Below are 12,490 nucleotides of genomic sequence, written 5' to 3'. Positions count from 1 at the left end.
GCCTAGACAGAAATCTTCAAGAACAAATAGGATTAGGAAGCAGTGGTGTTGCCTCCATCTGTGGTGTTCTGAGTTCAGACTGATCCAGTTCCCCAGCACAGTGTCAGTCAGGGAGGATCGAGAACAGGTGCTATTTTTCAGGTAGAATATAAAAATGGTGCTGTAAAACCATGTCTTAAAAGATCGTTTTTCATGAGAGCTGAAATGTCTGCCCGGTTGTCCTGGCAAGATTCCAGTGAGGATATTTTCATTCATGCAGTCATTGATAGACTCTGTTTTTTCGGTTGGATATACAATTATGTTTCCTCTCTTGTACCAAGAACAAAAATGCAGCTAATACTCTGTTCCAGCGAATTGAAAACCATTTCTGATGTCTTGGTTTGTTGGGAAGCACATCTTAGAATGGGGCCAAGTGATTTTCCTATACTGAATGCTAGTAGGTAAAGAAATAAAATTCAGTTTGTGTCTTTCTGTTGATGAATAAAACTCAGTTAATAGGAGCACCACTCCACTGGTGACTCCAAATTTGGAGGTAAGGCATGTGGTGAGATACAGACTCAACTCTTGTCTTCCTTGTAGAAGTTTAACAATGATTAAAGCATTTGACTCACTTAACAGCAACAAGAAAAATGTAAGTAACATTAAGTTGAAGGATTGTATCTAGGTTGTGAATTAATAGTGCTGGATAAAATATAGATAAATGCTGTCAATAATGGATGCTTTTTGTGATCTGTGTTTGGTTTTTGTCTCTAAACCTGATGTGAGGAAGTGGAGATTTGAACTAAGATTTAAGTTGAGTAAAGTGTTTGTAAAATGGGCTGCTTCTGTTCAGAGAGGAGCAGCACTGGCCATGAATTTCATTAGGGTTCCATCACTGGTGCCTCCATTTTTTTGATGCCTCACTACAGCCAAGGAGGCATTTGTGTAACTGAAGATCTTCATAATACAACCATTTGAGAAACCAAAGCCTATGTATTGAACATTTTGCTTTCTGCAGAGCTTAAAGCGAAGCCTGGAGCAGGCACGGATGGAGGTGTCTCAGGAAGATGATAAGGCACTACAGCTACTTCATGATATCAGAGAGCAAAGCCGAAAACTGCAAGAGATCAAAGAACAGGTATTCCTGCTTCTTTGGGGAGCAGAGTGGCTGCCCACAAATAGGCATTCTTGGCATATTCTGGCTCTGGTGCCAGGATTATGTTTGGTGTTGATAGGCTATAATAACTCCCAAGCTGTGTGATTTCACAGGGGTTCCTTAATGATATAGGAAGAAACAAAATTCCACTTGTGTATTTTGCAAGTAAGCACAAACTCCAAACTTCATGCTTTTCTTTTCCTAGTCCTGAAAGTACTTTGTCTATAAAATCAGCTTAGGAGAAAGTTGCAATGCTTTAGTAACATGCTGCACTAGAAATGACCTATCCATTTTAAATGGTAAGGTATGGAAATTTCACAAGTTAATGAATCTTCACCTGGGAGAGAACTGAGCTAACCTGAATTTTGTGTTGTTGGGTTTTTTTTCCTTCTTTATCTTACCATTTAAAATGCTAAATAGTATTTCAAAATAGAATATGTGTTGCCTAACTGTTCTTTTCCTGATTTGATCTGTTTGCGAAATAGAAATTCACCATTTTCTTTTCCACCCAAAGAATGTTGAAAATTCATTAATTCACATAGTTGTTCATATGGAAAAAAAAGTCAACATTAAATGAAAACTTCGTGACAAATGTGGTCATTGCAAGAGAGAACCCATTCAGTTTTATGAATTAACAGCAACATACTGCTTTGAGAAAAAGAAATTTGCTATAGCATTCAAACAAATCTTCGTAATTTTCTGTTGGTTTTCATCTTCAAAGCACTTTACAAACATTAACTGACTCATTTCAAAGTCTCTGAGACAAGGAAGCCCAGAAACCTTGGTTGTAATTCTCCAGACATGAGTACCTCTTATGTAGAAAGTAATGAAATGCAAACCCAACCCTCTGGATGTAGCTGGCCTCCATAGACTTCCCCAGCATCCTTCTGGGTGATTGTTTTATGTAATACAAGGGATTTAAAACTCCCTGCTCTCTCTTCTGGTGTTTTGCTAGCAAAGTTGCTTTAAATACTGAAATGTGGAACATTTTTGATGGTTTTAAATATCCATAGAGTCTTAGGCAGTATAGACAGAGGAAACATAATGCAAGTAATTTTCAATCAAATGCTTTGTCCCAGAATCTCTTAATTTGGCTTGTGAAGATTCACAGTGGCATAAAGAGGCTGCTTAGTTCAACAAATTAATCCTGCAGACTTTCATGTCTGTGATGACCTTCTGAGCTATCTGAAACACGTGTGCAAGAACATTGCAACCAGAAATGCTGAGAGATTTGTGCTGACTCATATAAGCAGGTGGATCTTGGCCATTAAAGACTTGGACCATGATTTTTAAGTCAGAGGGAACTGAGAGTTGGAAGAGTCCCTTAGAGTTTTGCTGTTGGAAATGTGAGGCTTGAGGGAGAATGAGTCAAATCAACAGCAAATCAGAATCTTCAAAACCCAATAATTAGGCATTTGATATTTTCAGAGCAAAGCTGTAGGGTCAACTTAACCTCAGGTATTTGAACAGAAGAGCCTGGTGGGTTTGTGGGGTTTTTTGTTTGCTTGGGGTGTGTGTTTGGTTTTTGTTTCGTTTCGTTTTGTTTTTTTGTTTTAAGAAAACCTGTGCTCTGGTCGTTACTTGATGAAGAACTGTACTAACAGACAAACTTGCAACAAATCAGAATCTGTATTTTTTGAAAGCCCCACTCATTTCTATGTAGGTCCCTGATGTGATTTTTCTTCAGGTACATGCCCTGAACTTTGCTTGTCTAGTAATCTGCACTTAAATACCTCTTGTTATTTTAAAACTCCCACAGGTTTGTTCTGTGTTGCCTTGAGTGGTGTGGCCTGTTTCTCTGACCTGATCTTGAGACTTACTCAAAGACAGTCTTGCAAATGTGATGAAACAAGAAAACCTGAAATATTACTAATTATCTCCTTTCTTCTTTTCTCCCTCCCCATTCTCCTCCCTTCCCAAACACTCATTGTCACAGTGGCAACTATTATCATACCTGTAATTCTTTGGTCAAGTGTTCGCTGATGTAAAAGCCCAGTATTTTAGGAAGTCTGAAAAAATGATAATTTCTGAGCAGAACATTTATTCCTTCAAACAGTTCTGCCTTTTTTATTCACGAATGTATTTGTATGAAAAGAATATTTGAGTTAATACATGCTTAGTCATTATAAAAAAGCTCTAATTCTTTCCAGCAAGAAAATAAGATCATCCTTCCATAGGAGATGAACTGGAAAGAGTAGGTCCCTGTCTGGTTTACAAACTGGAGAACCAATTTTGGGATTACAAGCCAAAGAGCCATTCTTTGCTCCCTGTAAGGGACAGTAAAGCAATCTGCTAAAGGCTCAGCTTCTTTCAATATCTGCATAAGCTCTGCATGCTGGAGAATGAGGGGCTGATGTCAGGGTCAGTGCTCATGCAGTCACTTGTCAAACTGAAGGCAGCTGCCTGTCTGGAGGGAGCGATGACAAACCTGGTTCTGTCATGAGACAGTTACTCTTCTGAATAAGGGAGTAGTCAAGCATATTGGAAGATATTAAATTGGAAAGAAAGACTCCCCCACTGTCAGTCCTTCATAATCTTTGTTCCTAACTCTTGATGTGCACTTTTCTACTTGTTCTCAGCTTCGTAAAAAATACTTTGATTTTGGAGAGAGTAAATGCTAAACGTAATTAAATTATTTTCTTCCAGTGAAGATATGTGAAGCAATCTCTCAAGCTAGTCTCAGTTTGAGTTCCCAGTCTCATTGAGATAGTCAATTCGAATGTTCTTTTCTTCTCCCACCTTCCCCATCCAAATGCCCTGTGCTGTAGTGCATGGGGAATCTTTATTTCTGCCTGTATAGACAAATATCTTCTATGAGCAATGTGAGTTTTAGATAGTTTTTCTAAGATAATATTTGGTTTTAGATTGTCTCCCATACAGAGCAATGTGATCCTTTTTAACTCTGTCAAGAGAAAATAGCTGATGGCTGGAAGCCACAGTGTGCTACCCCTCTGCTTCTCCTTTCCTTTTACCCAAGCTGTGCAGATCTGTGGTAACTGTCATGCTATCAGCCTGAGAAAATAGATCTTGAGGGAGTATCTGGGCATTTTGTAGAGACATCAACTCAAAAGCACATTTCTGTTTCAGGAATTAGAAATGTAAGTAATTTTTATCATTTGTATGTAGATGTATGTATGTGCTCCTGCACTCTCAAAAACTCAATGTTTTGACTTTGAGGTTTTGAGTTGAAAATGGCAAGACTCAAACCAGAACACCATGGATGTTATTTTAGTTAGTTTTTACTGTTTTATTTTGTACTTTACCTTTCTTCTACTTGCTCTTAAATGCATCTCTTGCCTGCAGTCAGTATTCTGGAATCTGCTGCTCTAAGCATTTTCCTTGTTGTCTCTAAACTGTCATCCCTTCTCCTTCCCTTCCACCCCAACTACAGGAATACCAAGCTCAAGTAGAAGAAATGAGGCTGATGATGAATCAGCTGGAAGAGGATCTGATCTCAGCTCGCAGGCGCAGCGATCTCTACGAGTCGGAGTTGAGGGAGTCCCGCCTGGCAGCTGAGGAATTCAAACGAAAAGCTGCCGAGTGCCACAACAAACTGCAAAAGGTAGTTTAGGCTTCATGGGAGAGAGGGCTGAGGCTTGCTGGAATATCTTGTGCTGTTTGACACATGGGCACATGAGTTGTGGGTGTGCCCTTCAAAGATTAGTGTAGTTTGTACAACTAGTACGACAAGTTTTTCAGTTGTACACTCAAAATGATATGATTTATACTTTGTGTAACTGCTGCTGTTTAAATTGCATGAGATGATGACTGGATAGAAGCCCAACTTTTCCTGAGATTTTCATGTATTTTCTATTTAAGTTACAGGTTAAAGATCAAGGAAAAAATGAAGCAGGAGAATTGTATTCCAAACTGGAAAAGGTATGTTACTTCAGTGTCCTAGAATTTGTTTCCTGGGTCTTTCATTTTATGCACAGAAACCAAGAATGTCTTTGGCTAGTCAGTGACATGCATAGCCTCACAGCCCCCACCCCCTTTCATTTCAGTTTAAGACATCTTGGTGTGATTTACTGTCCTTTCTGATTTGATATAAAGCTGTCTCTGGATAGCCTGTTCTTAATTGATTGTTTTGAGAAGCCAGGCAAAGACAGGCTGTTATGTGTCATCTGAGTTTGGAGTCAGGTTTGGGATACATCAGGGTTTTATTTATTCAGAAAGAACAGCAAATGAAAATCAACAAGAATTCTGAGTGTTCTCACACTGAACAATCTACTTGGTAACCAAAATATGAAATTGGCTGGGGGTGAGCAAAATGGGAATGGATTTGCCAAGGAGTGTTTTGGTGTGTTGGAATTATAGGGGGAAACGAAGATTTTTGGGAAGTGAATTAAAAGAAATATGGTATCATAAGCAAAGAGTATTTTCTCCTCTTTGGTTTTGACTCTTTCTCTCCATCTTTTTATCTAACTATAGATCAATACAGAGCAGCAGGCCAAAATCCAGGAGCTGCAGGAAAAGCTGACAAAGGTAATGACTGGATGGTGAAAGTGAGTTTTTCACAGGATTTCCAAGTGAGACCTTAATGAAGAGGAGGGATGCATTTTGTTTTACCCTCAATAATAGAATTAGTCATAGCATGGGGGATGATAAGGAAAAGGGGGTGGGAACTGGTATCTGAAGTCACTGGTGCTCTCAATATGCTTTTGGCTCTTGAGACATGTCAACAGTGTTTCTTTTTACAAATGAAGCTGAGTCAGAACTGGAGTAGTGTAGAGAAATTCTCATTTAAAGGCCTGTTTGGATATGCTCTGGACAGTGCACTGGTCCCTTGCTTCTGAAGGACAGGGTACTAGAGAGCTGGTTTTAGCTCTCTAGTAAAACACATGGTGGATTTGGTTTAGTCTCCTAGTATACTCTGCTTTAATCACTTAACAGTTCAGTTCTTCACAGATTCTTCACAGTAAAAATGTTGAATGCTGAGGATTCACAACAAAATTAAAACACCTTATCAATATTTGCTGAAAGAAGTGCAGAATATCTAATATTTGCTGTCGTGGTCAGTCTGGCACTTAAGGTGTCACTGTAAGAATAGTCAGGGAACTTCTCTTATTGGAATCCTTCAGCAGAAAAGAAAGGGGTTGTTATAATAATCCCTTGATTGAGCTTTTCAAACTTGGCACCTGCTGAGAGGGGGCTTTTTCAAGGGTTAATAATCATGAATGTGAATAGGAGGCCAAAACGACATAGAAATAGTACTTCTAATATTTCAAAACAATCATGTTTTAATCCCATCTCCTTTTCTACCTGCATTAATGCCAAGGAATTGTCTGTAAGCCAACAGGTTGGTTATTCTCCTCGTCCTTTAGTAAGAGTATTTTGTGAGTTCTTTCAAAGAACTTGGGCTGAATTTGGGGGTAGACATAACTTTGAGGATGTAGAGTCAAGTAACTTGCAGTATAGCAAGACAAACGTGTATCCTAAGTTTTAATTTTTTTGTGACATACAAGTAAAAATTATGTAGCAGAAGTTAGAATTTGGACTCCTGCGCACGTTAATTTAAGACTGTTTGGCCAAAGTTCTATAGTGGTTCATCTTGAAGTTCTGAACCTTTCACACACCAAATTTTTGTATGTGCTTTTCATATACTACCTTTTTTCTTCTCTTTTAATCTTCAGGCTGTGAAAGCCAGCTCAGAGGCAACTGAGCTCCTGCAGAATATCCGTCAGGCAAAGGAGAGAGCTGAGAAGGAGTTGGAGAAACTGCAGAACCGGGAAGATTCTAATGAAAGCATGAAGAAAAAATTGCTTGAAGCAGAGGTGAGTGCAGAGTGTCTGTCTAGAGTAAATTAGTTACTGGGATGTGTCTTAGTTTAGGAACCCCCATCTGGGTGGCTGTGAACAGCATCTATTCCTGTAGTAATTCTTCAGGGGAAAGTGTTATTAGACATAAACCCATTTTTAATTAAAAACCATATTTCTTTGAGGAAAACGGAGGGGTTTTATTTTCAGTGAGGAGTCGATAAGGACATGTGGTTAGCCTGGGGGATTTGGGGCATGATGAAGATTCAAAATATGAAAGCCAGCCGTATATATTGACTCCTTCAGCCTATTTTCTCTAGAAACTACTCTTTGCTTTGTGCTAGTGCAGAGTTGGGTGGCCTAAACAGCAGCTCATAATTACTCTGCAGGAACGGCGCCATTCTCTGGAGAATCAAGTGAAGAGATTAGAGACTGTGGAACGAAGAGAAAACCGCCTAAAAGAAGATATTCAAACTAAATCTCAACAGATTCAACAGATGGCAGAAAAAATTCTGGTGAGCAGAGGTGAAAATGAAACTTAGAGGGTAAGAGTTTGTAAGAAAGGGGTAGGGAAGGATCAGAAGACATAGAATTGAATTGAATAAGGTGGAAATTATTGAATAAAGGGATTTGTTTCCTGTACCAGTCATACTGGAGAAAGCTCAAGCATTCAAATATTATTTGGACCTCTAGTTAGAAACTCACTCCTGTACCTTTAGTCTCAATAGTGCTTCAAAATTGTAGTCATCTCAGTGGGAAAACTTTTCAGTTAACACAGTAATATTTAAATTATTTACCTAATGATTGTTTCAGAGGTAAAACATTGTGAGGGCGGGTTACTGTAACAAAAACATCTATCTTTTAAAGTAAATTACAGAGGAATTTAGGGGTCAGATCTATTAGAAATGCTTACATTTTGAAGCAGAGAGAAATTAGTAATCCGAACTGTTCGTCTTCAAAGGTGTTTGTTAGGAAACCATTTGCACCCCCATAACTTCTCTGTTGGCAATTTCTTCTCTCTTTCCTGGTTAAACCTATTAAGGCAAGTTAGTATGTCAGTCTCTAGTGAATCAAGCAGAGGGTGTTTCTAATACCTTTGCTTCCCTGGGACAGAAAGCATAATTTAATAGTGGAATAATTAAATTTATTTTGCCTTCCTCATGAATTTTCTCTGTTTGTTGCCAATATGACAAGGAAAAAAAGGATTACATCTTACTGGCAGTAATCCCAAGCCAAGACACACCTGAGAATGTCAAATGGAAATGTAAAAATAAACATATTTGGAGTCAACAGATGACCCAGGCTTGTTCAGGGTGTATAGACTTTAGCATCAGAATGCCTGAGCACTGTCAAGAAAAGGTAGAATCAGTTCTTTAGTAGTGCTGTTCCTTTCAAGTTGTTTTGATAGCAGGAGTGCATGGTAAGTGGGAGACTATAGTTGTGCTGAGCACAGAGCCAACTTTTTGTTTAGAAATAGTGTAAAACTTTGAATTGTTTCATAAGCCTCTTGTGTATATTTGGGGATTGTTCCTTGGTTTTGATTGTGTTCTCTGTGGAGAAGAAAGTGGAAGGGAAGGCAGAAATATCAACTAATTGTTTTACACCAAGGGATATGTTTAGCTCTTCTTATAGATAGTTTCCATGGAGTCCTGACAGAATGTTGGAGAGGCACAAAAGTATTTTATAAAAAAAGTCAGAGGCATTGAAGAAATAATCCTGTAGAGTCTTTCCTAGTCCCTTGCTGCTGATCTGGGAGCACAAGGTACTGGTATTCTTTTTTTCTCCATTCCTACCCTGTACCTTCCCTCAGGTTGTCTCTTCAAACATTTTTGACTTTTTGTGGTATAGAAAGGTAAGAAGGGAGTTGAAGATACAGAATTGCATAGAATAAGGTGGAAATTGTTGAATAAAGGCATGGTTTTCATGTACACTCATGTAGCAGTACCTGAGACGCACCTGCTCATCTGTCTGTAAGGAACCAACGAAGAAGTAAGAAACAAGTTAGAGAAGATACTTCTCCCTGCCTGAAAGTGCAGATCATTGCTGTGCTGCCAATAACAAAGTCAGTGCTACATAGAGAATACTAAGTGAGAGCAGGAATGGTAAGAAATTACCTTTTTAAGCCCACACTGGCTGTTAAGTGCCACTGCAGGAACTGGTGAAGCTTCTGCTACAGTATGAACAGTCTGATGCTGGGAGCTTTGAAGCTGCTGCTGATCTGGTTGCCTGATTCTCTGCCAGGACCTGAAACGTGTGGGTTTCTGGGGGAGGTGAGTTGTCCCTCTTGTTGCTGGGAGACATATTTCAATTGCAAATAGCAGCAATCTCCATTCCATGCAGGAGTGTCAGAGACTAGGCACTGTTGATGACCTACTTTTGGTGAGCCTCCTCTTTGATTCTCACTTCTGGAAAAGGAGGTCTATTACAATTACTGTAGCAAAAAAGCGCCTTCAAGATGAGGAAGATCAGGAAATGTCTTCAAGATTAAGATCAGGAAAGAGCATATGAAAACACTATGAAAAGCACACACAAATATCAGAAATTTTCCTGTGCTATGCAGTAATGAGGGCAGATAGGAGATCCAGATGCACCTCAGCACCTGAACTTGTCTATGCAAGAGTCAGCCCATTGGTAGTGAATGACAGACCTGGACCTGCTCCTGTTCTAAGGAAATTGTTGGAATGGCAAATATGACAATAAATAGCATAAAGTTGTAAACTCGGCTCTTTAGAGGTGTCCTGTTGAAAGGTGATTATAGATATACCCCAAATAATATAGTCAGACAACAGAAATAGCTAAATGCTGAACTACAAATTATTTAAGTCCTTACTGGGCATGGCTGAAACTATCTGATGTGAAATAAAGAGGCCAGAAACATTCTGGTATGTTCTACCACATATATTGCATCCTCCACTTTTCATTTTTGCAGCAATTTATAAATAGTATTTCTGACAACATTTGTCCAAGGAATACAGCAAAGTAAGTGCTGTTCCCCCTCTGAATGCAGAATGAAAAGCACAGACACCAGTACCCTGTTTTTGAGGTCTGCAGTGAGAAAACAAGTGAGAGACCTTGTTAAAAATAGATCTGAACTTCCTGTGATGCCACTACAGCTGTAAAATGTTTATAACTACGTATTTTCACCAAATGTCCTTGGCCTATCTTTGGGTATATTTTACTGGGAGATGGAGATTCTTACTATGGAAGTACAAATCTTTGTCCTTAGCAGTGTTCTTGCTCTGCAGTAGATGGGTCAGCAGCAATATGCAAACTTCAAGCTGATAATGTTTAGGTCTCATAATGCTTTTTTTTTTATCTTTTCTTTTTTTTTTTTTACCATGAAAATCCTGGACTTGGGATTTTTAGTGTGAAGCCTTAAAAAGGAGAATGAATGTTTGGTACCTGTGTAACACATACTCACAGCACCTACCATTTCCTTGTGTCTGAATATGAATTTTTACTGCTTTTAGGAGCTGGAGGAAAAGCACCGTGAGGCTCAGATTGCAGCACAACATCTGGAGTTGCAGCTGAAGCAGAAGGAACAATTCTATGAGGAGAAACTCAAAGTAAAAATATCTTACGTTCCTACAAGCTTTTGTGGGTAGAATGAGTTCAGGGAAAAACAGTTGCCTTTAGGCTCTGATTGCTTTGTCTTGTGAGTTGCCTTCTTGTTACCAGTGCTGTAATGTTGAGGGAGCTTAGTGGAATCTAAATCAGTTTTCTCCTATTTTTTCTGCCATTGTACCTTATCTGTCTGTGGCACTGGATTAGGAGAGGTGGCATTTGAAGCCAGAACTATAGGAAGGCATTTGTTGGTTGTAATTTGACTTCTGCTGACTAAATAATATTTAGTTAACACTGTTGGATCTCATCCCCTGAAGAAGCTTTCAGTTCCCACTGATTTTCCCTGAGTTTTCACTCAGCCTACCTGCAAGTTTTAAATGCAGAAAATAGTAGACCATTTCTGAAATTCTATCTTCTTGGAGCTGGAACATCTGCCAAGAAGCCACAGAAACCACCCACTTTGTTTTTGTCTTTTCCAAGGTAGCATTAACAAACAGTTAGAAATAGACACCATCTAAAATTAGGAAAAACAAGCTGGCAAATAGGAGTATGTGCACTGGCTAAGGATTTTTCTAAAGAACTTGCAGTATGACACCCAGTAAATGCATTTTGTAAGAATCTTTGCTAAGAACAAATTATTCTTAGTAGAAACAGTCTTTATCTCGTACATTTATCTAGTACTTTAATTCTACATTTTAGCTTAAATGTGAGAGGATGTAGTATTTAGGAGGAGAGAAGAAATTTCTGTGGGAGAAATGTGAAGGAAAAAAGAAAAGTAAGGTGTGCTGACAGATCAGAGCATGTGGTTATCAGTAATGAGAGTGATAGAAAGCAGGAAGATCAGATGTAGATGTTGAGAAAGAAGTGTTGATATAAAAACTGGAAAAGAGGATAGGCATTGGAAAAAGAATAAAAAGAAAGAGAACTGGTATATTATGGGGGCCTTTGAATGTAGGGTTTAATAGGAGAAATCAGGAAGCCAGGTGAAAGAGGTTCAAAGGGATAAAACAGAACATGGGATTTTTGTAACTGGAAAAGTAAAAAGTATCCTGTGGTGTCCAGAAGTTGTGCCTTTGAAAAACTTGTCTTTGAAGGAAGAGACCTTCAGTTTAACAACTGATTTAGAACTCTGGTCATACATACATAACATGCATTTCTAGAAAAATGTAGCAATTTATTACTTTAGTCCTGTTAATGACAGCTATTTGTGCCACAAAAAGAAGTATTTTACTTTGCTTTAAATTTTTGTCTCTGACTGGAAGAATTCATGGGGTGTCAGTTGCCTTCTCATCCCTACCTATGGAACTCACAAATTACTTGTAAGCCATGTTGGTAGGGGAGCCAAAGGATGGGGACTTTCCTATTCCTTCTGTTGTACATTTTGGGGTAGAGAGTGTTTTCTGTTGCATTAGGCTGGAACAGTTATTGAATACAGTTTATATGACTTAATAATGAAAAAATCTACAGTATCTCCGTGTCTCTACAAAATCCTGTTGCTAAATTCAGTCTTCAGTGATAACTGAGAGAGTGCTCTTTTTGGAGCACTTTCATGGATTTCATGCAATTGCATCATGGATTTAATTTTGCTTGAGATATGATCAATTACTTACAAAAAAAAAAAATCTGTCTATCTTGATGATTTTCTTTGTGCTTGCCCTTTGCCCAGTGAAACAGATAAAATTTAGACAAAAGAAATGTCTTCATTTAGGTGTTGGAAAATCAGATGAAGAAGGATCTTGCAGATAAGGAAGCACTTGAGAATATGCTCAGAAGACATGAAGAAGAAGCACGTGAGAAGTGCAAAGTCCTGGCTGAACAGAAGGCGGTATGTGGTGTAGAGCTGGAAATCAAAGCTGTTTGAAGAGTAGCTTTCTGAGGCTGATAATCTTGTTTGAGGTTCTGTAGTGCTGCTGAGCTGCTTTGAAGGAAATTCACTGATTAATGTGAATTTTAAAAGACATGTTTTTTTTAATTCAGAGTATCTTCAAGAATATTTCCTTAAAAAAAGCGATGCAGCTTGCTGCGTGCCCCTCAT

The 12,490-nt window shown here is 38.6% G+C and overlaps 1 protein-coding gene across 8 annotated transcripts in view; it reads left to right on the top strand.

Moving 5' to 3' along the window:
* The window catches only part of CIT (citron rho-interacting serine/threonine kinase), a 68,932-nt gene that overhangs the window by 24,015 nt on the left and 32,427 nt on the right, over nucleotides 1–12,490 (top strand). For 4 of the 8 annotated variants that reach the window (XM_032128521.1, XM_032128519.1, XM_032128516.1 and 1 more), the window contains exons 12-19: nucleotides 998–1,117; nucleotides 4,527–4,697; nucleotides 4,955–5,014; nucleotides 5,567–5,620; nucleotides 6,769–6,909; nucleotides 7,281–7,406; nucleotides 10,362–10,457; nucleotides 12,164–12,280. In XM_032128521.1, the coding sequence (XP_031984412.1) occupies nucleotides 998–1,117; nucleotides 4,527–4,697; nucleotides 4,955–5,014; nucleotides 5,567–5,620; nucleotides 6,769–6,909; nucleotides 7,281–7,406; nucleotides 10,362–10,457; nucleotides 12,164–12,280 (885 nt within the window). The remainder of the gene's footprint in view (nucleotides 1–997; nucleotides 1,118–4,526; nucleotides 4,698–4,954; nucleotides 5,015–5,566; nucleotides 5,621–6,768; nucleotides 6,910–7,280; nucleotides 7,407–10,361; nucleotides 10,458–12,163; nucleotides 12,281–12,490) is intronic. The other 4 variants (XM_032128520.1, XM_032128518.1, XM_032128517.1 and 1 more) reach the window with 2 other exon arrangements.

This window comes from Corvus moneduloides, chromosome 18 (assembly GCF_009650955.1).
Source record: "Corvus moneduloides isolate bCorMon1 chromosome 18, bCorMon1.pri, whole genome shotgun sequence".
In the NCBI taxonomy this organism is placed as follows: domain Eukaryota; kingdom Metazoa; phylum Chordata; class Aves; order Passeriformes; family Corvidae; genus Corvus; species Corvus moneduloides.
This window is presented reverse-complemented; position numbering and strand designations above follow the sequence as displayed.